The sequence below is a fragment of the Patiria miniata genome, unplaced genomic scaffold (assembly GCF_015706575.1).
Source record: "Patiria miniata isolate m_02_andy unplaced genomic scaffold, ASM1570657v1 HiC_scaffold_3, whole genome shotgun sequence".
NCBI classification, from domain to species: domain Eukaryota; kingdom Metazoa; phylum Echinodermata; class Asteroidea; order Valvatida; family Asterinidae; genus Patiria; species Patiria miniata.
In genome coordinates this window covers 3,014,320-3,039,444 of record NW_024037069.1, presented here as the reverse complement: position 1 = coordinate 3,039,444, position 25,125 = coordinate 3,014,320, and the positions used below count along the sequence as shown (strand labels likewise).

The 25,125-nt window shown below is 40.8% G+C and overlaps 1 protein-coding gene across 1 annotated transcript; it reads left to right on the top strand.

Annotated features, from left to right (window-relative positions):
• On the top strand, nt 1–24,770 carry LOC119738183 (probable carboxypeptidase X1). The gene is made up of 6 exons (XM_038212930.1): nt 1–143; nt 1,719–1,790; nt 3,283–3,399; nt 6,355–6,554; nt 8,130–8,271; nt 24,379–24,770. Exons 1-6 carry the CDS (start codon nt 77–79, stop codon nt 24,768–24,770), a joined length of 990 nt encoding a protein of 329 aa, XP_038068858.1. The 5' UTR covers nt 1–76.
• The last annotated feature ends 355 nt before the right edge of the window (nt 24,771–25,125 follow it).

Sequence of the window (25,125 nt, the reverse complement as noted above, 5' to 3'; positions counted from 1 at the left end):
CGTCGGTTCACACTCGGCTCCAGCTGATCTCTCTTGAAGACGTTTGTATTACTTTCTCTCATCGTATTCGAAAACAATGTCTTCCTCTGCATCAAATCTGCTGGTGTTTGCGGCCACGCTGATCACCATCACTGCGCCCTCACGTAAGTGTGAAACTGAATCAACTGTGGTTAAATTATTTTGCAAACAACTCGTGAAACCTGTAAGCATGCAACTGATTTTTACAGCTGAAACTTTGAATTTCTAAGATTTGCAGGTTGCAAACATCCTAGCACAAATCTTGTGCACACGTACTTTGTTTATGAATCATGTATTACTGAAATGGCTCGATTTTCTGAAGATCGAAATTCCTTCGTGTGATGAATACATGAAAACCGCAATTTTTCAAGCTGTGTGGAAGTTTTAAACTTTTGCAAAATATCTTTCAAAAACTTTTACCGGTATTATTTCGCTACAGAAATGCGTTCCAGTTCGGCATTACCCTTTTATTTGTCAAGAATGTGTATTTAGCCTAATGCTTCGTATTTACTATTTACAAACAAAACGTGATAGTTATTCTCGCAATGTTAGTGATGGATTTTGCGCGTTTTTATCAAATGTTATTGTTTATGTAAATTGTAGAGCATCATTTTGAGTTGACGTCAAAGTCCCCGCATATCATTTTAAGTGGCTATTTGATTCATATCACACGTGCGTTTGCAGTTGTTATTGATGACATTACTGCCCTGGGCATTCAGCGCATGCGTGCGTGAGGCATTGGCATTGGCGCTTGGCATGGGTATGTATAGCGCCGCACTATATATAGCACTAAATATTAACAATGTCATCCAGGGTCTGACCTGGCCTTGAACATTCTACAGTGAGTAACTTGAATGTCTGGCTTCAATATTCCAACAGTGTACCCAAGCGATTTTACTTCGATATGTGTTCAGTGCTTTCTGAGAGAGTACCAAAAATAGAGGGCTCAAACTATTGTTACGTTATAAGATATATTAACGTCTCTTTTAGATAAAGAATTTGACAAAAGTAATGGTGTGCATTTTTTTTTAATAATCTTTTTTTTTTTGCGCCGTCTGTGCTTTCCAAAGAATTAGATTGTTTTTCTACTGACGAATTTTAAAACTCATTTTGTTTATTTTAATAAAAAAACCTACTTTGTTCTTCCTCCCTTGAGCGTCAGCAATCCTCTGAAAGGCAAGCTTTTATTTGCCCACAAACAAATCCCTGTGAATATACTGATTCCCGTCCTAATGGACCTGTTTAGCCTTCCAGAACTGATTTATTAATTGTCTGCCGAAACCAATTCGAACTTTTTAAAAGTAACTACTGCATATCGATCGCTTTTTCATTCAAAAGTGAATAGCTTTTTCATTTCGACAAAAAGAGCAATTTGAATTCAACAAGAAATCTATTTTTGGGGTTGAAAATTGAAAATAACTGACACAGTACATCTTGAAACATTTTCGTCATGTTACTGACAGTTTCATACTTTTTTATTGGCCACATTTTAATTTGCTTGTTGATGCCTCATCAGTTTTACTGCTGTATCCGTACGTAAAATATAAACGAACGCACTGGACTCGACGCTATCAGAATGCCCAAACTACCTTTGCCTGAAAACACGAGTCGCATTCTGTGCCTATCATTTTGTTGGTTATGTTGATTCCAGTTACAAAGACTGAAAATTAACAAATCGCGATTTTGACGTTGTATTTTAGAATTATGCTCGGCCCATCCTGTAGTGCAAGATGTGACGTCACAGAACCAGGCAAGGAGCTCAAGCATATCAGGTAAATAAGCACATGAACCTGCTGATGTTTAATTGTAAAATGTAATATATTTTTGGCACCCCTATGTTTGCCGTGTGGCGATCCGATGGTGGGTGGGGGGGGGGGGGGGGGGGCAGGTTCACACCTCATATTTTTTTAAATGAAGGGACACCTGCATTGACATTTGTTAACTGTGTGCGATAAATGGCAGGTTGTATCAAACTCTCAAAAAAAAAACATTCAAACGATCTTTACAAATAATTATGAAGCTATTCCATGTCTTTACGCAGTCTTGATTTTCTTAATTTGATGGTCAAAAAAAGGAATGGAACAAGGAATATATACCCGATTGCATTAAATCACATAAAATCTAATTACAAACAAAACAAGGCAATCCGGATTTAGATCATTTGGCCGGATTTAGACAATTTTATGCGTTACGATGTAATCCTTGTGCAATTTTTTTGGCAAAGGTGAGACTTAAGCAGTCTAATTCACGAGTGACAGTCGGTCGGTCGGTCGGTCAGTCGGTCGGTCGGTCGGTCGGTCGGTCAGTCGGGAGGTCAGTCGGTTGGTCGGTCGGTCGGTCGGTCGGTTGGTCGGTCGGTCAGTCAGTCAGTCTGGTGCAAAGAGGACTATAGGCTGGCCCCTCAGGGACCAGCACAAACTCAACCGAGTGTGTATTTGACTGCAATCCGGGACCCCTTGTCCCTCTTTTGTTTGTACTACAATGTATAATTCCTCCCATAATGTTTTGTACACGAATCCAAATTGGGGACCGGGGACCCTTTTGTCCTCCATATTGTTCAACGACCCCTATTGAATGCAGAAACAAACTTACACACATCTATTACTAAAACACTTTTTCGTCTGCAGAGGAATTGATGGGGGATGATTTTTTTTAGCCGGGGTTATTTGGATGAAATACATACCTTCGAAAAATCCTTCATTCCTTCATTACCGAAGGTAATCATCACCGCTGCTCGTTTGACATTCTCTTACATCTCATGACACTCTGAGAGCCAATTTAATGGAATGTTTGAATGCAATCCTTGAAAATGCACCTTTGTGTCCCGTTTAACTTTATTTTCAACGTTCATAGTTTCTTGCTATTTGCAAAGTTTTTTTATGCTATGTGCATTTCCATTATGCGCAAAAATGTGATGCCATTCAAGGCAAAAACTTCGATGTTAAAACTGCTTCAACAAGAAAAGTTGCCAGAATTTACTGTTTCTTTTGGCAATAGTCAATATTTTAAATATCAATTCAATCAGCAAATGTGTGGGTTTGTAAATTGAACGAAAACCCCTCACTGCGCTTTACACACGTTTTAAACTAAAACATTTTTTTCTTCATGGTTTTTGTGCATTTTAGAGAAAGTTGCTCAAGACAAATGTTTCAGTGTAAAAGTCTTGACATAGTCCTAAAAACCGCCCAAACAATTTTCTTTGTCAGGCCAAATAGGAATGCAAGAAACGACACCTTGTATCCGATGTATTTTGTGTCATTTCAGGCCTTTCGTGTACGAGTTCTCCACTGGGGATGGCCAGTGGGGCCATCCCTGATTCCAGCCTGACGGCGTCAGGCTCATACGACTCATCTTATCTCCCAAGCAAGGCCCGACTGAATAGTAAGTCTCATTGATTGCTGCTCTCATTGCAGTAGTCTGCAACTGTTGCTTACTTTGTGTTTTTGCCCTTTTTTGGAGTTAAGACATAGGAATTAAATAAGCCCGACTCTAAAAACAACCAGAAACTTGTAAAAAAAAAATTAACGATGCATTTTAAATGTTTTAATCATGGATTCATTCTTGGTCAATATGACCAGCCCCTTTCTTTCTCAAGGCTTAGGCTCATTTGCTTTTTATCCATTTTTCGTTTCCAATAATAACACCTCTCAAATTTTAAAGATGAATGTTTAAACGTTAAACCTAAGCAGTTGAAACTTCAGCTAATTTTTTTTCGCAAAAACCTTGAAAAACCATGCACTACCTTGTGACCACGAAGCACGATTTCGCCCATGGTACTCTGTATTTAAAAAAAAAGGCAATTGACTGATCGTTGGAAATCACCACCATTTCTTGATTTCTTCGCAATGGCAGCAAGCCAGACGAAATAACATCACGGGGTGGTTAGTACCCTACGATCTTTAATCCAAAACAAATTAATAATAATTCGGTTGGTTACTTCTGAGATACATGCAAATGATCCTACCTGTCTTTAACCCAAAAATATCGTTTTGTCTAAGTTTCTAAATATAAAAAGAGGTCAACCAACAACAAAAAAGCCTCCCTGGATTCCGGATAATCTCCGCAAGTCAGCTTACATTTTTTCAATATTTTATTTGAACTATTGCTTGAACACTGTACTCCTGGAAAGCTTGAATAATCTGAAACTGTTCTTGAAATTGAGAGAAAGATGCATGGAAGTCATTCTGTGTGAGCACACCACGCCGCATGTATATGACAATTTCCTGTTACATGAAAGCAGCAAAACCCATGCTACAGTCAGACCACCTATACCCTGTATTCAAGTGCTTATGTCAATCCCAGCGATTTATCGCACACTTGTTTTGGCCAGGAATGGGCGATAAGGCTATCCCAAGGTAGTCAATGCATTCACCATGAACTTGACCAAATAAAAACCGATTCTATGCATCACTCTGTCCGTGTTACGATTTATTTGTCATTGCATTAACTTGTTTTGTAACATTAGCGTTCTCATGCCCTAGCTGGGTACAAAACAAAAATCGTCACTGGTTTACTGTCATTACAACAAAAGCAACATCACTAACTCAAGTCTGTAGCGCGAATTCCTGTCACTGATCCTTAAGGCTCCGCAACAACGAAAAAGTTACGAAAATTGTGATTACAAACGACCTTCAAATGACAATAATACAAATGTGGTATTTGAAGTTGCGTCAGTACACAGGTCATGCCTGTTGCAAGTCATTTCTGTTTGGGATGAGTAATCTTTGTTTATTCTGTGGGCTCTCAATTGTGAATTAATACATGTTAAGTAATGACAAACCCTTGATTTCACCAACATTTGTATTTAGAATAAACTTAAATTTCACATCGTGTCGTCAACTTCTTGGTTGTCTTCTTGGCAGCCGCATTGTTCATGCCCATACAACAATTTGACTGTTCGTATTGATCAACTCATTCCACATAGTCCTCCGTCCCTGATGATGCATTCGCAGGCCCGTCTATGCATTATGTGCCACTGCGCGCCTAATAAGTTTGGCGTGTCTCTGCTTCGATGCGCATTCGCATTTTGGCGAAGACTATACAGGAAACGCTTTATGATTGTGCCCATCACAGATATTGACAAGTTCCTCCAATCAGACAATGAAAATTTGCTGCAAGGACAGGAACGACCGGATTATTTATCATATCGAAGTAAATGTTAGTTTGTATGTTTTCCTCAATGAAAAAAGGGCCAATCATGAGAACATTACCTCAAATTCCTAAACAAACAGTGAGTTAAGTGCGACTGTCGTTCCTTTCAAAATTAAACGGTTGTGTATTTCGTCGGTTGTGGAGCATATTGTCTGAAGCCCCTGTCACACTTGTCCGAATCGTCACTCCGTTCATATTCCGAGTAAAACATTGTGGATTCGGTGTTTAATCGGTTTGAACTTAACTCAAACGGATTTCCCTCGGTTTTCCTCGGTTTTCCAACGCTATATACTCGTGTACGTTCGGTGATGCACTGAGGAACTCGGAGAAATTATTGAACCTGTTTAATAATTTCTCCGAATTGTCGCGGCAACCTCAATACGGACGGTATCCGGTATACACACGGAATATGCACGGAATGCACGGAATACGCACTGTACTCATTCGTTGCCATTCGTTGCAATGCGGAATAGGTACGGAAGAGTACGGAACAGGCCTCCGATTCCGATCGATAAACGTATGTATTCAGAGTTCATTCCGAACCCACACCATTGTAATGCCGATCAAAATACGGACACACCGAATATAAACGGAATGTTCGGAAAGCGGTCGGTCTTGAGATCAATCAGTTTGGCATGTCCGGTGATGATCGGAGAGGTTCTGAATATAGACGGATTGCAATCGGAATAGCAACTTATTAGATCCGGAATAAGACCGGATTATGATCGGTGTATTTTCATTTCTGGCTGTTTTTTGACATTTCTCTCCGAACGTGTCCGAATTAATAATATTTCAGATCGGTTTATGAACGGAATTATAGATTCGGACAAGTGTGACAGGAGCTTTACGTTCTGGGTATTAACCTCGTCATTCATGGAAAATCCTGCCTCATCGCTATTTATGTAGCGTTCATGATTCGTGTTGGTCTTGCGAGCATCCACTGGCAAATCCTCAGTAACATGTAAAAATTGACGCTTGGGGTCCCTCAGGATAAACAGAGAGTTACTCAGTCATCCTGAGCAGGAATGACATAAAATCCAAGCCTGTGTATTGGCGCAACTTACAATACAAAATGTGTATTATTGTCATAATCACTGTAACAGTTGTAGTTTCCTTACTGAAACCCTCTAGTATTTGGTTCTATATTATTTTGAATGCCATGGTCTTTTGTTTTATTCCCCACAGGTACTGGTTGGTGGATATGCCCGAATGAAAAACCCGAGGGTCAATGGATCCAGGTAGACCTCGGTCAGTACACAGCCATCACGGGGGTCATCGTAGAGGGACATTCAACCCATCATATCCTAACATTTGCTGTAAACTCCAGTAATACGGGCGAGTCCAATGATTGGCAGAAACTAACTGACAGAGGACAGACCGTACAGGTGAGCCTAGGATCCCGTTAAGATTGATTCTGTAGTTTTTACATTCCATACGGACAGTCGATTACAGAAAGCCAATCCTATACGGAAGCCTATCGTTCCAGGTTTAAACAAGTGAATTTTGTCATAAGTTGTGAAATAAACGCATTACATATTGGCGAAATTATTAAATTTTAATTAACTCAAGACGATTGTGAAATAGCCTTTTGCGAAATAAAGAAAAAAACCTATTATAGTTAGTTTGCAAAACTATTGTGCTCATTTGTAAAAGTTGTATTGATTTAGATTCATCGCTAAACTGTTGGATTGTTAGGCCTTTTCCCCGCAAACCATTACGTTGAATCGCAAATATTGCGTTTATTCGTAGAAGTTATTTGCGCTAATAGTAATATGCTATGTAGTCAAGCACTGTTTGGCAAACAATTAATTGCGTTAATTTGAAATGGTATTGCGTGAGCCCGTATTTAACAAGCTCAATCGGATCTCGGAAGCTCAGTGCGGCCGGCCAACGATCGAAGGCGTGTTCACCTTACTTTGACCTTTGACCCATTATCTGTAGGTCAGACGATCGACAACATGGACACTTTTTAATGTTTGACCAAGGCCAACATGTTGACAGAGTTACTTTTGTCATTTGAGCATATTTGCCATTTGACGTTATTTTGACCGTGACCCCATGATGACCTTTGACCCTAGTTTGGGCATGTGACATGTTGGGGCGTGGCTACTGATACTTTTGACAAAGTTTAATGGTCGAAATCGGTCAGGGCAATATGCATGTCAACGTTAATTACACTATAACTAACTAACAGCGGACGGATTAATGGAGCGACATGATGATTTGTTAAGCTGCTAACCCCAGCTAAAAGCAAATCACTATTTCAGGCAAACCTGAATCGATTTGGCTTCCTTATAATGGATTGATGTCAAATAACATGTTGGGTTTTTTTTTATTAAAAACAAACCTTATTTCCTTTGACTCCAGCTTGGGTCGCAGTATTCGTTTTAGTCTCAAGCACCGACGACGATTTCATGTCGCCATTGAGGGGGGAAAGCAGAATAGAAAAATTCGTAAGGGGGGTGTTTTAAGCCACCTGACTCTAGGGGGGGGGGGGGGGGCTATACAAACTGTATGTACGCATTCGTGTTGCGCGCCAATTCCTCCCAGTGTGTGCATTTACATAAAATGGATGTTGGAAGACCAATATCTTATAGCGCTATATCACGTACAGAATAATATTATAAAGATATGTAACTGCATGGTAAAACAATCTATACACACTGAGACAAATTATTGGGGGGGGGGGGGCATCGCCATCAGCGTTTACCATCAAAAAGAGTAACGATTGTTAATTTGTCAAAAGCCACTCTGAATTGGATCCTCGTTCACCCGAGGTATATACATGCACGCAATGGACGTTCATGTTAAAAGGTAAATAGCACCGCCAAAGTTGTTTAGTATCTCCCTATATCGGCGCAGCTAGCTCTTCCAATAGCAAAGACGTCTGACGTATAACACATATTTGAACTACCGGATGTTGTGTTGGTGATCATATAGTAAATCGTTATATTTTTCAGTTGAATGGGCACAATGGTAATAGCCAACCTGTGAATGTGACGTTCCCCGTGGTACTGATGGCAAGATTCCTCCGCATACTTCCACTCACATGGAGTTACTCTACTTATTATTACCTGAGGTTCGAAGTGCTCGGATGTCGAGGTAATACAAATGTGTCCATCTAAACAATATAAGTCGCCATAGAAAGGCAATGATACCGCTAGTCATTTGGTGTAAAGGTTATTAATTGTAAAAAATAAAATTGTTAGTTGTTGAGGTCTAGCCTTATTTCAACACTGTAAGAATTAATTGCGGGCACTGACTTGAGTTTCATGTTTGGATGAACCGTGATAAGAACCCGGAGGAAGTTGTATTAATACAAGTCATTATCTATAATTATGTTGAACTCATACTGATGTAACAGTGATTCCGATGCAGGCCGAATGATCATGCTAGTATCTGACTGTTTTAAATTTATTTTAGGTCTAAACTACAAAAAGGGCGGTGTATATTAAACACCGGTGGTCCTTCAAAGATACCACCGGTGTTAAATCAAACACCGTTGTTTTTACAGAGTCGGTTGCTTTTACTCTCATAAAACCTGTGTCAGTATCCAGGTCATGGAAGTTGGAGGGTCGGGAGTTGGGATGATGGTATCGTCGGCTGATATCACTTGCTGGGTGTGTTCATTCGTTTCTTTTCTGATTGATGACACGTGTTGGTCCAGCTCTGTTGCATTCTGACAATGCCCAGTACAAATCATATGAAACGATGGGTTTGGATCACAAATTGGATAATGACCTTCATACTGCGAATTGAGTGGGAGATCTGAGTTGAGTTCCCTGGATGTAAACATGAAGGAATTATCATTGTCACACAACAGGGATTGTCAGACAACATTCATCATTGGAAGGGGGAATACATCTGGTTAGGCGATTTGAGCCATGGAATGGCACATCGAGTAAGGGAAAACAAAGTTAAACGAATGATATGTATTTACACAAGCATTTTTGCGCGTTTTTGTGTTCAAATTATGGATACGATTATAGAGGCTGTCGTTCACAAACATTCTGTCAAGAAGTGAGCCTAATGAAAGAGTGTGAAACTTACAAGACTTATTGTTATCGAGAGTTAGACCTACGTTTTATTGTTGTTCAAATCGGAACACACGTGTCATTCGCGAACTAATTCTGAAAGAAACTAATTCTCGATCTCAACAGTTACTAGCGGCATGATTCGATTGGTGGGCGGTGAGGACAAATGGAGCGGTCAAGTGGAAATCTACCGCCATGATGCTTGGGGTGCAGTCTGCGATAGCAGTTGGGATATGAAGGACGCCACCACCGTGTGTCATCAGCTCGGCTTCATCGAGGCTCTGGAGGCTAAAACGGGGTTGTCCAGCCGAGAGAGTGACAGGCCGATCGTGATGAATCGAGTCGCCTGTACTGGAACTGAACGACGGCTGGCTGACTGTCCGTTTGTCTGTACCGGCTCTCAGCAATGCAGCAGCTCAACTGTAGCAGGAGTCGTTTGTAAACCACGACCTGGTAAGAAATACTCCGCCCTCTTTAGTTTCCATGACATGTCATTCACATCCGACTTTGTGTCTTAAACCTCAGCTTATTACACAAGTGAATTTTGTGTTATCAAATCATCTCCAGGTATTTATGATATTTCAGCGTTCTCTGATGATAAAAGTCACATAAGGAGGTACTCAACCCTGAAACACATTCTTCAAACAAAAGCACTTCCCTAATGAGTATAGGAAAAATATACTGATGAACTCAATGAAAAATCTGAAACAATTATTGTTATCTCTTACACCCACTAAATAGGCATTCAAAAATAGGAATTCAAAAACTTACTTGTGCCTCCCAATACTGATTATTTGGACCATTATTCTTTTAAGGTTGATTTCCCCTTGCTCTTCAACATATTAATTTTTTTCCTATTTATAAATTTACAACTTGTATGTTTTCTTCCAACCTAAAATTTTCAATTTTGGACGTCTGCAACCCTCTGAAGAAGAAAAAAATTGGGCACAACAGACCCACTTTGCGAGTAGACTGGCTCCCGGTCCGTACATTATCGATACTAATAAGCCTCTGTGCTACTAATGACGTCACACTTTGTTTACATGTGCACTTTCCTATGGAGGCAGTGGGGGCCCACGGTCCACTAAGCAACATAGGATATCATGTAAACAAAGTATGACGTCATTAGTACAGAGGCTTATTGTGGGGCGGGGACCAGCCTACCCGCGAGAATAGAATTATTGTCTGGAAGCAAATAATTCGGAACTGTTAAGTAATAATTATTCAACAACTAAACGGGCTGATTTTTCGCTCAATGTCCCATTCAAAAGTGAATAACTTTCGTATTGCTATAGAAAAAAATAGCAATAACTTAGAAAATGAATCTATTTTTTTGGATAAAACTTGTTAATAGCACGGGGAACGATTCTTGAATATAGGCCAACTTGATGTCCTCAGTAGGCCTATGGGTTCTTTGGGACACTGTCACTGACAGACAGGTAATTTGATTCTGATCGCTACGTGACATATTTTTATCAGCCTGTATTTCCAGCTGAAGAGGGGATTGGGAGGTCTACTAACCATGAGGGCGGGCTACCTATCCGCCCTTTTTTCATTACACCACTCCACAGTGTAGGCGTCAGACTGTAACTCGTCTTGTTTTCTAAATTGAGATGATGTCTTTATTGTGAAATGATCAGATGAGCTTCAGTTGGTCGGCGGATCTCGCACCAGCGGCCGAGTGGAGATATACCGTGGCGGCAGCTGGGGCACCATCTGTGATTCCAATTGGAACGAGACGGATGCGGGGATTGTCTGCCGACAGCTCGGTTTCTCAGACGCACTGGAAGCTAAGTCCGCTGCCCACTTCGGGCAGGGTAGCGGACCCGTCCATATGGACGGCGTAGCGTGCGAAGGATCCGAAGAGAAAATTACCGACTGCCCTTCCTACTGCTGGGAAGAGACAAGTTGTAGCCACTCACACGATGCTGGAGTGATCTGTAGTGACGGTAAGCATATAATGAGGGCAGTGCAGCGAATCCTATACCACATCGTCAAGGATTCAAATCGTCATAGAAATACTCCGCGTATTCCTATCATTAGAAAGATGGATTTGTTCTAGCGTCATGCAACAACGAGTGCTCCATTCAATTAGATAGTAACGATTTTTATTGTGCAACCGTATATCTTGATTTAAATGATAAAAAGCTCAGAAATAGTGCAATGTGTTGAAACTAATAGTTGCCTAGCAATAATCAGTTGATACCTTGATCAATATTTGCAAGGGTTTCTCCCATGAAAGTATGTCCCGATTCTTAATTTCGAATATGTCTGCGAATCTGATAATCGTTCAGAGAGAATATTTTATTGACTTCTGTGTAAAGACGGTCTTATGATTGTATAGAGCCAGGTTCCTGATTAGATTTTATGTAGAACACATTTTTTTTTAAATGAAAACTGTTTTGTTTTCAGTTTTCTTCAACAACCTAAGTTGCAAACTTTTTGTTCTTCGCTTTTGTATTACTGCAGGAAACACCGTAACAACCAACAAGTGACGAAAGCTAAACCGCTCAAGCAACCAAGAAGGATAGGACACCAACCATATTCTCATACACACTCATCTCCTTTTTTAAAAGGGACAATATTTGTTCCATTGGATTTCAGACCATCAAAGCGCCCCTCGTGAACTGCTGGTCGACTTCTTCTATAGTCACGTGACTGGCCTGGGCATATAACCCGTGCATGCTGTAAAAAAAATATATGGAGAGTGGTAACTCGCTTCTCTTGGCATTGTACAGTATATTAGCGACTGCGCAATCTATGACACCAGTCTTTGTTAGTGCATACTGGCTAGATGTAGTTTTGAATCAGAGGCAGAAGCTTTCTTGTTGTCAATGTATGTTTGTGTGCAGCATATACAATACGCATAATAAGCATGCAACAATCATAGTGGCTTTGTTTGTTCGAAAAAAATATATATACAAAATGATAATAAGAAAACACCAAAAGACTAAACACAAAAAAAACAAAAAACGGAACAGGAGTGGAATCGATAATCAATTATATTATTGAACTTGTATCCATTTTGGACATTTTCAAAGTCAGCTACTCATAGTATAATGAGTCCATTGATATAAATACGTTCAAATGAAATTGGGGAACGAAAAGTTAAAGCACAGTGGATAAGCAGTGAGGGTGAAAATTGTGGACTTTCTTATACTCTGATACACCGATCAACTTTATTTGTTATTTCAGGAAAAGCTACGATGTTGCGTACGGGGTAGAATACGTGACGGTGAAGAAACTTTGTCAAATACTATGGTTGATAAACTTAATAATTGTTGTGTTATTGTGCCATGTATAACATTTGCCATAATCGTATGTTAGAATAAATCAGTCTTTTTAACTAGGAGTAATATTTTTTAGATTTTCAATTACTTTATAACTGCACTTGTTATAGACCTAGTACTTGATTATCATAATTCCAAAATAAAAAGAAAATTAATTAACTGGACACACTTAAGAGGCCTCCTTGCCTTGTCATAGTCGGACCCCCAGGTGGATTCTTATAATTGTTGGTTTTTTTTACGATTCATTACGTTCAAATGCTTGTCTTGTTTTATAATAGTGATTATTTACTTCCTTTTAATGCAATAAACGTACGTGAATACAGTATACAAATTGTGACTTTGGGGTCTCTATGAACTATTGAACTATTTGGGTCAGTGAGTGGGTCAGTAAGTGTGTTAGGTACAAAGAAGACCGTAGTCTGGCCCTCTGGGACCAGCAGAGTAATTTTTTGGGACCAAGGTGAGACTTATGCAAGTCTATTTCACAAGTGAGAGACAGTGAGTCAAGCACAAAGAAGATTGTAGGTTGACCCTCTGGGACTACAAAACGGACCAAAATTAATTGATTACCTTTTTTTTTTAAATCGGTTGCAATCCCAACCATGACCATCGCACAGAATTGCTTTTGATACCATATTCATTGACCCCTGATAAACGTTACATGAAAAGTCACCCAATGTCATGCCGATGGGGGGGGGGGACCCCAGCTCTGACTCACATTTTATGTTTTGCATAGAAATATATTATTAATAATGTACCCTCCCCCCCCCTACTCTGTGACTATATACCGGTAATAATGTCCGCTTGTGCACAACATTCGGACTGAGCCAGCTGGGATACGGGGGTATCATCGCATTTAAACAGCGCCTCCATGGAAAGTTTACGGAGGCCAATAATGTGTCCAGAGGAAAAAACCTGTCTACATTATAGCATTGATTTGCTGATGACCCCCCCCCCCATTGGCAGTATATAACAAATCGTGATAATGGCGTGCCTGATACAAGCTATGCTTTCAAGGTTTTGCCACCTCTAGCCGCCTTTATATCCTGTTCAATACTTATATTATTTTCCATTTCTGTCATGAACAGGACATAAATGTGTTTGAATTGAATTGAATAAAGGGGGCAACTGATCTGGGGCCTACTTACTGCTCTGCAACCACATGTTGCTGCATTGTCACTGCCAGATATTTTTGATATATTGCCCAGAACATTTGAAGGTTAAGTCTGTTTTGGATGAACGTCTTGAACATGGATGTTAGTTACAGGCTCGTCAAACATGAGGGTAACTATGAACCAGAAAGCCAGTGTCAAAACATGTCCGTCATAGGGAAATGAATGTCTAGGCCGGGACTTGTTTTCGGCTCCGCCCTAGCTCCCTACGTGAGCAATTTAGTGCCTAATTGGTACTCTACACAGCAATGTCACTACCCGATGTTTAATATATTGCCCAGACAATGTCAAAGGTTAAGTCTGTTTTGGATGAACGTCTTGAACATGCATGTTAGTTACAGGCTCGTCAAACATGAGGGTAACTATGAACCAGAAAGCCAGTGTCAAAACATATCCGTCACAAGGAAATGAATGTTTGAAGCCGGGACTTGTTTTCGCCCTAGCTCCCTACGTGAGCAATTTGGTGCATTGGTACTCTACACAGCAATGTCACTACCAGATGTTTGAGATATTGCCCAGATAATGTCAGAGGTTAAGTCTATTTTGGAAGAACGTCTTGAACATGCATGTTCGTTACAGGATCGTCAAACATAGGGTAACTGTGAGCCAGTGTCAAAACACATGCGTCACAAGGAAATGAATGTTAACCTTTTGCGAAAGATCCTTGAACTTTTTAGTTGCTGGCTCGTCTTAATGTGCGCGTTTGATCTATTGCAAGCTAACACGTGCGTCATAAGAAAATGAAGAAATGACTTCCAATGTTCGCCCATTTGACCTTGCCATATTGGTCCCGCCAAGTTCTGCCGCACATAAATGGATTATAATGTTGTATAACACATTGATAACTTTCCTTATTAGATTTTTCTGTAGTATATTTATTTAGTTTTAATGAAATTAGGTCGCAGGTTCAATCCTGCTCAAGTCAGTTTCTGTGTCCAACTTTGAAAAACCATTATGATTATAACAAAACGAATAGATTTCACTGTGTGACCAGATTTTTTTTAAAAGTTAAATCGTCCCTATAGTCAGGTTTCTATATGACTTACTTGTCATGGTGATTTTGTGCAACTGAGTGATAATAGATGAAACATATGTATTCGTAATCCAGTAGCGGATCTATAGGGGGTTGGGGCTTGCAATACCCCACCCTCCACCCCACCCCAACCGCTATAGCCGCTGACTAATGTTGATACTAGTAAAATGGGGTCAAAATAATGAATGGAATGCTTAAGTTACTGAACTGCCTTAGAATGCAGGATCGTAGATTTTAATATTGAGAAATCGTTCGACGTTCGCGGAATGTTAAAAAAGGGCACTTGTTGAGAAATGTCGGGGAAGGGGATGGTAAGTGCCACCGTAACCCCCCCCCCCCCCCGGATTCTACGCCCTCGTTTTAACCCAAGTCGGAAGTCACCGATATAGCTTCTCAGCAACACAAATAGACCCACGTAGACAACGTCTCGGGGGATTTGTGCCATGGAAGCCAGACGGATTATATATCTGCTCAGCTAACGGCACCTGTTAACCCCGACACATCATGCCCAGCACCATGATATATAAACCGATTACCAACCTCCGTAGGTTCATACTCGGCTCCAGCTGATCTCTCCTTAAGACGTTTGTATAACTTTCTTTCACCGTATTCGAAAACAATGTCTTACTCTGCATCAAATCTGCTGGTGTTGGCGGCCACGCTGATCACCATCACTGCGCCCTCACGTAAGTGTGAAACTGAATTGAATGTTTCGTTGTCAACTGTAATTTTACAGATTATTTTCTGTTGTAGACCAAAAATAAAACACAGCACATGGAAACCTGTAAGCAGGCAGCTGATTTCTATAGCTGAAACTTTGTATTTCTGTGGTTTACAGTTACAAGCATCACGATCCCAGCACAAAACGTGTGCACACGTATACAATCAATCTATTTTGGGGTTGGAAATTGAAAATAACTGGGACGGTACATTTAAAAAAACATTGTCGTCATGTTAGTTTTCATTTCATAGTTTATTTGTATTGAATATAGTTTCGCTAGTTGATGCCTCATCACTTTACTACTGTATCCGTATAGTTATCGTACAATATAAACGAATCCACTGGATTCAGCGCTATCAGAATGCCCAAACCGTTGCCTGAAAACACGAGACGCATTTTGCGCCTATCATTAATTCTGTCTGTCAATGTTTATTCCAGTTAAAAAGAATAAAAATAAAGTATCCCAATTTCGACTTTGTATTTTAGAATTATGCTCGGCCCATCCTGTAGTGCAAGATGTGACGTCACAAGACCAGGCAAGCAGCTCAAGCACATCAGGTAAATAAGCACTTGAAACTGCTGATGTTTAATTGTAAAATGTAATGTATTGTTTGCACCCCTATGTTTGCCGTGTGGCGATCCGATGGTGTGTGTGTGTGGGGGGGGGGGGGACATAATTCTTTAAACGAAGGGACATCTGCGGTAAGATTTATTAACACTGTATGATAAATGGCACATTGTATCAAACTCTATCCAAAAAAATTCATACCATCTTTACAAAATATGAAGCTATTCCATGTGGATGGAGATGGGGACAAAAGGAACTAAACAAGGGATATAGGCCATCTTGCATTATAAATAAAACATTAAATCTTATTACCAACAAGATAAGGCAAGCCTAGTAAAGATGAGCCGACAACGCATAGCATTCTGTTCAATCGATTCAAAATGGCTATGCACTGGAAGTCCCTTCATTCATGCGATGAGCACAATGGGCCAGATTTAGACCATTCATTGGTGTTACACGGTGTAAGGCCAAAAAAAAAAGTATTTGGTCTCTGGTCAGACCAAAGTTCCGGAATTGACGCGGGGACGTGGCTTTTTTTTTTTGGGGGGGGGGGTCTTTTTCTTCAAGCTTGGATTGTACAGACAAGGTGGGGTACTATTTTGCTATTTGGTATCCTCATGTACATTGGTGTCCTCCATAATTTGCCTTGGTGCTCTCGATCATTTGCCTTGATGCAATTTCCCATTCCTTGGTGCACTTTGGTAACAAAAAATGAGGAGGTGAGGCAATAGAGGGCGCTGTTGGAGCTACCGCAGAACATTTTGGGGAAAAAAAAAAGATTGACGCGCATGATTAAAATCAACGCGCGCGCTGACCAGAGACCGACTTTTTTTTTGTTTTGGGCCTAATCCTACCTCAACATTTTTGGCCAAGGTGAGACTTAAGCGAGTCTAATTCACAAGCGACGGTCAGTCAGCCAGTCAGTCGATTGTCACCACTGCTCGTGTGACATTCTCTTACATCCCATTACACTCTAAGAGCCAATGTTATGGAACGTTCGAATGCAATCGTTGAGAATGCACCTTGTGTCCTGTATAACTTGTTTGTCAATGTTCATAGCATACTGCTATTTGCAAGGTTTTTTTATGCTATGTGCATTTCCATAATGAGCGAAACTATGATGCCTTTCAAGGTAGAAACTTCGATGTTTAAAACTGCTGCAGAAAAGAAAAGTTGCCAGATTGTTTTTTTTCGGGGGGGGGGTTGTCGTAAATATTTGAAACATTAATTCAAGCAGCAAATGTGTGGGTCCGTAAATTGAACGAAAAACCCATAACGGCACTTTACACACGTTTTAAAGATGTAGTCCATCATTATTTTGTAATTTGTGCATTTTGTTCGTTTGAAGCAACAAAAGTGTTCAAAATCTAATGAAGGATACTGAACAACTAACCTGATGAAGTTTAATTAGCTCAGCTTCAGCTGTATGTTCCAAGAAAAACAGCATTCTAGGAACTCAATTTCAAATCAAGAGTTGCTGAATCATATTTTGAATTGTTTTGAATTGCAGCTATACGCGATGTCGCGCACTGATCCGACGAATTATAGCAACCGCGCGCGCCTGTGCGTCGTGCCAATGCTTTCGCGCGCTACGCCGCAAAACAAAACGAACTATACTAATTAAAATGTTTCTACGGTGCGTCTTAAGACGCACCGTTGGAAAGGCCTTCTTTGGTTGATTACTTCAAAATGATAGCTTGCCAGAAGGATTAATTCCACAGGAAGTTTAGTCCACTTACTATCTTTCAACCAAGTATGTTTTTCAACAATAATACGCCAGTTACTTTTTCGGATGACTGCAAATGATGGACTATAGCTTTAAACTAAAACATTTGTTTCGTGGTTTTCTTGCATTTTAGAGCAAGTTGCTCAAAATAATGTTTCAGTGTAAATTTCATGCCATGGTCCCTTAAAAAATCGCCCAAACATTTTTCATTGCAAGCAAAATAGGAATGAAAGAAACGATATCTTGTATCCGATATATTTTGTGTCATTTCAGGTCTTTCGTGTACGAGTTCTCCGCTGGGGATGACCAGTGGGGCCATCCCTGATTCCAGCCTGACGGCGTCAGGCTCACACGTCTCATATCCCCCAAGCAATGCCCGACTGAATGGTAAGTCTCATTGATTGCTACTCTCATTGCAATAGTCTGCAACTGTTGCTTACTTTGTTTTCCTTTTCGGGAGTTCAGACATAGGAAATGTATTTGCCCGATCCAGAAAATGTGCAACTAGAAACCTGTCTAAATTACAATTTAACCTTGTATTTTAGCAGTTGTTTTAATTATGGATTACACTCTTGATAAAAACCAGGATCATTCGCTTTACATGCGTTTTTTTCGTTTCCAATAATAACACCACTCAAATTCTAACGAAGAATGTTCAAAAGTTAAACCTAACCTGTTGAAACCTATTGCGAAATTTATCGCGAAAACATTGAAAACCCATATGCACAATCGTTTGACCACGAAACACGATTTTGTCCATATTACTCTGCATTTCAAAAATCATGCAGTCAATTGACTGATCATTGGAAATTACCTAAATTTCTTGATTTCTTCGAAATGACAGCAGGCCAGACGAACTAATTTCACAGATTGGTTGGTACCCTACGATCTTTAATCCAAGTAAGCTTTTTGATAATATTTCGGTAGGTTACTTTTGTACGGAGCTCTAGACTTGTCATCCGACTTGTTGACATTCTGACATATTTTATCTTAGGAATATTACAGGAAACATGCCGACATCCTGAAAGTCACAGGATGACAGCATCCTAAGACTAGTTGATGTCGACATCCAGAGATACTTCACGTCAGAATGCATTTTGAGGGTGGATGTCGTCATCCTATTTTCAGGATGTCGTCATGCAATGACAATTTATCTCAGGATGTCGTCATCTTGCCTGTAATATGTCGTCATCGAGCGATAAAATATCTCAGGATCTCAACAAGTCGGATGACACTTCTAGAGCTCCGTACTTTTGGGATAAATGCCATGCGTTTAACCCGTAAATGTCGTTTTCTTTGAGTTCTAAATATAAAAAGAGGTCAATTAACAAAAAAAAAATCCATGGATTCTGGATAATCTCCGGAAGTCAGCTCATTTTGTTTTCAATATTTTATTTGAACTATTGCTGCACCCTGTACTCCTGGAGACTAGCTTGAGTAATCTGAAACTGTTTTTTGAAATTGAGAGAAAGATGCATGGAAGTGATTCTGTGTGAGCACACCACGCCGCATGTATATGACAATTTCCCGTTACATGAAAGCAGCAAAACTCATGCTACAGTCTGACCGCATAGGCCCCTATCCTGTGTTCACGTGCTTATGTAAATCCCATCGACTTAGGGAATTACATCTCACATTTTTTTTCGGCCAGGGATGGGCGATAGGGTTGTCGCCAGAGTAGTCGATGCATTCACCATAAACTTGACCAAAAATCGATTCTATCACTCTGTCCGTGTTACGATTGATATTTTTACTTGTTTTGTATTAAACATTACACTAGTGTTCTCATGCCCCAGCTGGGGAAAAACAAAAAAACGTCACTGGTTTACTGTCATTAAAACAAAATCAACATCACTAACTCAAGTCTCTGGCGTGAATTCCTGTCACTGATTCTCCAGGCTCCGCAAAAAACGGAACAGTATGCATAACTGTGATTATAAACGACCTCCAAATGGCAATGATGCAATTTGGTACTAGAAGTTGCGCCAGTACACAGGCCTTGATGTGATGGCTGTAGCAAGTCATTCCTAATCTGGATGACTGAGTAATCTTTCTTTATCCTGGGGAATTCAGATGTGAATTGTTACATGTTAAAGAAATGAAAAGTAGAAACCCAAAACATTGATTTCACAAACATAATAGGCCTAATTACTGAACTGGACACCACATTACACTAGAGGGCGCTCTTCAGGAAATATATCAATATGTATACTCGCGCTTACATCAAAACGGTGCCAAGTTATACTAGGAGGCGTTCTTCAGAATATAATATCAATATGTTTACTCGCACTTATATGAAAACGGCGCATTTAAAAAGCTTTTGTATTTTGTTTCTCCACTTTCAGTGCTATTGAATACATTTTGGTTGTTGGGATGTTCGACAAATACCTCGACATCCGCATATTTTTTTTCTCATAACGGACAAGAGGGTTGATGATTCAATAGGCCATCCCCCCCCCGGTCAAAAAGTGGGGGGATATATACCCCCCCCCCCCCAGGATTTACGCCCCTTCTGAAATTTTCTCCGATCAAACAATGGAAATTTGATGCCAGGACAGATAAACCTGATTATTTATCTCTGCAAGTAAAATCACTTTGTATGTTTTCCTCTATGAAAATCATGTCTCATCGCTAATTATGAAGCGTTCAAGAATCGTGTAGGCCTTGCGAGCAGCCACCGGCAAAACCTCATTCTCCTCATTTAACGTGTAACAACGGACACTTGGGGTCCTTCATAATAAACAAAGAGTTACTCAATTATTCAGAACAGGAATGACATCAAAATAATCAAAGCCTGTGTACTGGCGTAACTTACAATACTAATTTTTTGCTATAATCACAGTTTTCGTAACGGTTGTATTTCTATTACGGAAACCCTGTAGGATTTGGTTCTACATATTTGAATGCCATGGTGTTTTGTTGTATTCCCCACAGGTACTGGTTGGTGGGTATGCCCGTTTGGAAAGCGCGAGGGTCAATGGATCCAGGTAGACCTCGGTCAGTACACGGCCATCACGGGGGTCATCGTACAGGGATGGCCGGGAGGCTATTATATCCGAACCTTTGCTGTAAACTCCAGTAATACCGGCGAGTCCAATGATTGGCAGAAACTAACTGACAGAGGACAGACCGTACAGGTGAGCCTAGGATCCCGTGTGGATCTTGTTATAATAGCATTCTCTATAATCAGAAGCCAAATCGTATATGGAAGCCCGGTCGTGCCAAGAATAACACAAAAGAATAATGTTTTTTTTTTTAATTATAAAATGACGCAACAGTTTCGTCAATTAACGCATACATTTTGCTGGTTTTTGAAAAGTTAAGTAGGTGTTTGAAATATGCAACGACGATTGGAAGTTGAATCAACACGTTTGCGTCACCGTTTAAAAATATGCATAACGATTAATAACAAACAACGTTAGGAAATGTTGCGTGAATACCGAGTGCTATGTCTTCACGATTTTGACAAACGTACACGGCACAGGTACTCCTACGTGTCAAAAAGTCCAACTTTGAATCGTATTCAACTATACTGTTTACCTGTGGAATTAAACCAAACTTTCAGATCATGTAAGCAAGGCGTGACAATTTTATGGAGCGAGTTTCAGCAATGACGTACAGCGCTGGAGACGGTGGTGGTAGGCGCGTGCTGCCGCCGAATGCTTCTGAAGGAATGTCAAGTCCCGCGCGCCTATCCGGACACGTAACGCACCTGCACCCTGGATGCTGGCACGTAAAAAGACTATAGCACGAGCGACGAAGCCGCGAGGTGGCTTCGCCACTCGACTGGTCTTTTTTCGTGCCAGAATCTGGGGCACCACGCGTCCAGGTAGACACGCGCGCCTTGACTAAAGGCTACTCATGCCATTGCACACCTCCTCAATCCTTCAGAAGCCTTCAGTTGCAGCACGCGCCTTCCGCCACCGTCTGCAGCACTGTAACGACATGGAGGACGCCGAGTCCATAGTGGCAGATTCTGAAAGTATGGCATTTTAAGTCGCCTGCAATGCAACCATTACTACAATGGTGGCCCATCAGGGGACAATCGGATGATCTTTGACGTCACACAATCGGAACTCATAGATAACAGGTGAAAATCCGTAGCAATGGGATACTAAACTCTAAAAACTGTTTCGAACCATGTTTGAAAGCTCAATTCGCGATAAGCACTATCCATCAATGCTCTGTAGGGATCCACCTGAACCGCCTCCGCACAGGGTGGGGAAAGAGCCGCTCCTTCCTTAAGTGCTTGTGACGATGACACCTGCCGTAGTGGGTTACCACAGACCATAGAACACATCACGCAAGCCTGCCCAATCTTCAAGCCCCGGCCCTCACGGTCCCACCGGCCTGATTGAACTAGAGGAAGATACAGCCAAGTGGCTGCAAGAATTGGACATTCCCGTGTGATTTAGATATGGAAGCGTCGTACGAACGACGACGAATGCTCTAAACATGTTTAGTATGTAGACATGTTAGACACGTTTACAAACTGAGAGCAAGAAAGTATTTAGAAAAGTGTTTAATTGATAAACATAGTTTCTGCAGTGTAGCCTGCATGTCCCCCGCCTCGGGATTCCCACCAATGCCCTCATTGTCAAGTCCTTGCATTGTTCATTATTTTTGCTGGTCCCAGAATGAACAGCCGATAGTCCTATTTTTACCTCACTGACTGACTGACTGTTACTTGTGAATTACACTTGCATAAGTCTCACTCACGCCCGCAACTGTGACTATACGATGACTACGTAGACCAGTGGCGTCACCAGACTTTTCAGTCTACGGGGGGGGGGGGCACCAGAATTTGATGGGGGGCACTTAGGTGGATACGGATCGCCGTCCTGGGGAGGGGTCTAAGGGGAGTGCCCCCCTCCCCTTTGGAAAATTTTCGCATACGGAGGATGGGCTAGATGCAAAATGGTGCCACATTTGATGCTAAATTCGATCTGAAGATATCTCCAGAAATTGCTATTTAACCAACTCAGATGATGGGAGTTGAATATAACAACATATATATATATTTTTACCAACCCAAATCTCAGATGGGGGGCACTCGGGGGGCACTAGGTTTTCCAGCACGTGCCCCCCCTGGCCCCCCCCCTTGGCGACGCCACTGACGTAGACACCTTAAACCAAAATTGATCTAGGACCAGCTTTACTAGGCTCGTTTAATACTGTTTCTTCACGCCTACAACTCAGGCTTGGAAGAGGAAGTGACATTAAACCAATTCCTTAAAAATTATATCAAGTGAGTTTGTTCCCACATCAAAAGTCATTCTGAAAAAGATCCTCGTTCTCCCAAGGTATCAGATCCATGTACATCCAAGGTATCAGATCCATATACACTGTTTGTTGTTGACATTCATGTTATATGGATATAGTGCCGCCAACAATTGTTTCGCATCTATATTGCATCGGGGCAGGTTTTTATATAGCAAAGAAGCCAGACGTAACGAAATCTCTGAATTATCGATAATTATGTGCATTTCGTTGTTGTTTTTCCAGTTGAATGGGCACAGTGGTAGTGGACCACCTTTGAATGTGACGTTCCCCGTGGTACTGATGGCAAGATTCCTCCGCATACTTCCACTCACATGGACTAGCCAAGATCATTATTGTCTGAGATTTGAAGTGCTCGGATGTCGAGGTAATGTGGGCCAATTTAAAAATGCTAAATGACGTCACATGTAGAAAGGCGATGATACCACTTGTCATTTGGTGTAAATGTTACACATAAATGGGTTAGATTTAAAGGTCTTGGGAAATTGTAACACTGTAATAACCAATTGCGAGCACTGACTTGCGATTCATGTTTTGATGAGCAGTGATTAGAACCCGGGGGAAGTTGTATTAATACAATTCATATCTATAGTTATGTTGAACTCATTCAGTGTAACATTGATGAAGATGCAGGCCGAACGATCATGCTGGTATTTGACTGTTTTCTTTAAGTTATTTCAGGTCGTCTACACTGTAAAAAGGTACGGTGTGAATATTTAACACCATCGGTGTTAAATCTAACACCGTTGCTTTTGCACAGCGTTGGTTGCTTTGATCCTCATAAACCTGTGTCAGTATCCAGGTAATGAACGTTGGAGGGTTGGGAGTTGGGATGATGGTGTTGTCAGCTGATATCACTTGCTGGGTGTGTTTATTCGTTTCTTTTCTGATTGATGACACGTGTTGGTCCAGCTCTGTTGCATCCTGACAATGCCCAGTACAAATCATATGAAACGATGGGTTGGATCACAAATTGGATAATGACCTTCACATTGCCGATTGAGTGGGATATCTGAGTTGAATTGCCTAGATGTAAACATGAAGGAATTATCATTGTCAGACAACAGTCATCATTGGAAGGGAGAATCCGTCAGATTAAACGATTTGAGCCATGTAATTGGCACCTCAAGTTAGGATAAAGTTAAACGAATGATATGTATTTGCACAAGCATCTTTTGCGCGTTTTTGTGTTCAAATTATAGTTCGATTATAGAGGCTGGTCGTTCACAAACAGCCAGCTAAGAAGTGAACCTTATGAAAGAGTTGAAACTTACAATACTCATTATTATCAAGAGTTAGACCTACGTCTGATTGTTGTTCCAAATCTGAACACACGTGTCATTCAAGAACTAATTCTGAAAGAAACTAATTCTCGATCTCAACAGTCACTAGCGGCATGATTCGATTGGTTGGCGGTGATGACAAATGGAGCGGCCAAGTGGAAATCTACCGCCATCATGCTTGGGGTGCAGTCTGCGATAGCAGTTGGGATATGAAGGACGCCACCACCGTGTGTCATCAGCTCGGCTTCATCGAGGCTCTGGAGGCTAAAACGGGGTTGTCCAGCCGAGAGAGTGACCGGCCGATCGTGATGAATCGAGTCGCCTGTACTGGAACTGAACGACGGCTGGCTGACTGTCCGTTTGTCTGTACCGGCTCTCAGCAATGCAGCAGCTCAACTGTAGCAGGAGTCGTTTGTAAACCACGACCTGGTAAGAAATACTCCGCCCTCTTTAGTTTCCATGACATGTCATTCACATCCGACTTTGTGTCTTAAACCTCAGCTTATTACACAAGTGAATTTTGTGTTATCAAATCATCTCCAGGTATTTATGATATTTCAGCGTTCTCTGATGATAAAAGTCACATAAGGAGGTACTCAACCCTGAAACACATTCTTCAAACAAAAGCACTTCCCTAATGAGTATAGGAAAAATATACTGATGAACTCAATGAAAAATCTGAAACAATTATTGTTATCTCTTACACCCACTAAATAGGCATTCAAAAATAGGAATTCAAAAACTTACTTGTGCCTCCCAATACTGATTATTTGGACCATTATTCTTTTAAGGTTGATTTCCCCTTGCTCTTCAACATATTAATTTTTTTCCTATTTATAAATTTACAAC

Excerpts from the sequence above, each read along its gene's own strand:
- LOC119738183 (XM_038212930.1), top strand. The coding sequence starts at position 77 with ATGTCTTCCTCTGCATCAAATCTGCTGGTGTTTGCGGCCACGCTGATC. Across the intron at positions 3,400-6,354 it reads AAGCAAGGCCCGACTGAATA|GTACTGGTTGGTGGATATGC; the intron begins GTAAGTCTCATT and ends TATTCCCCACAG. Across the intron at positions 8,272-24,378 it reads CGAAGTGCTCGGATGTCGAG|TCACTAGCGGCATGATTCGA; the intron begins GTAATACAAATG and ends CGATCTCAACAG.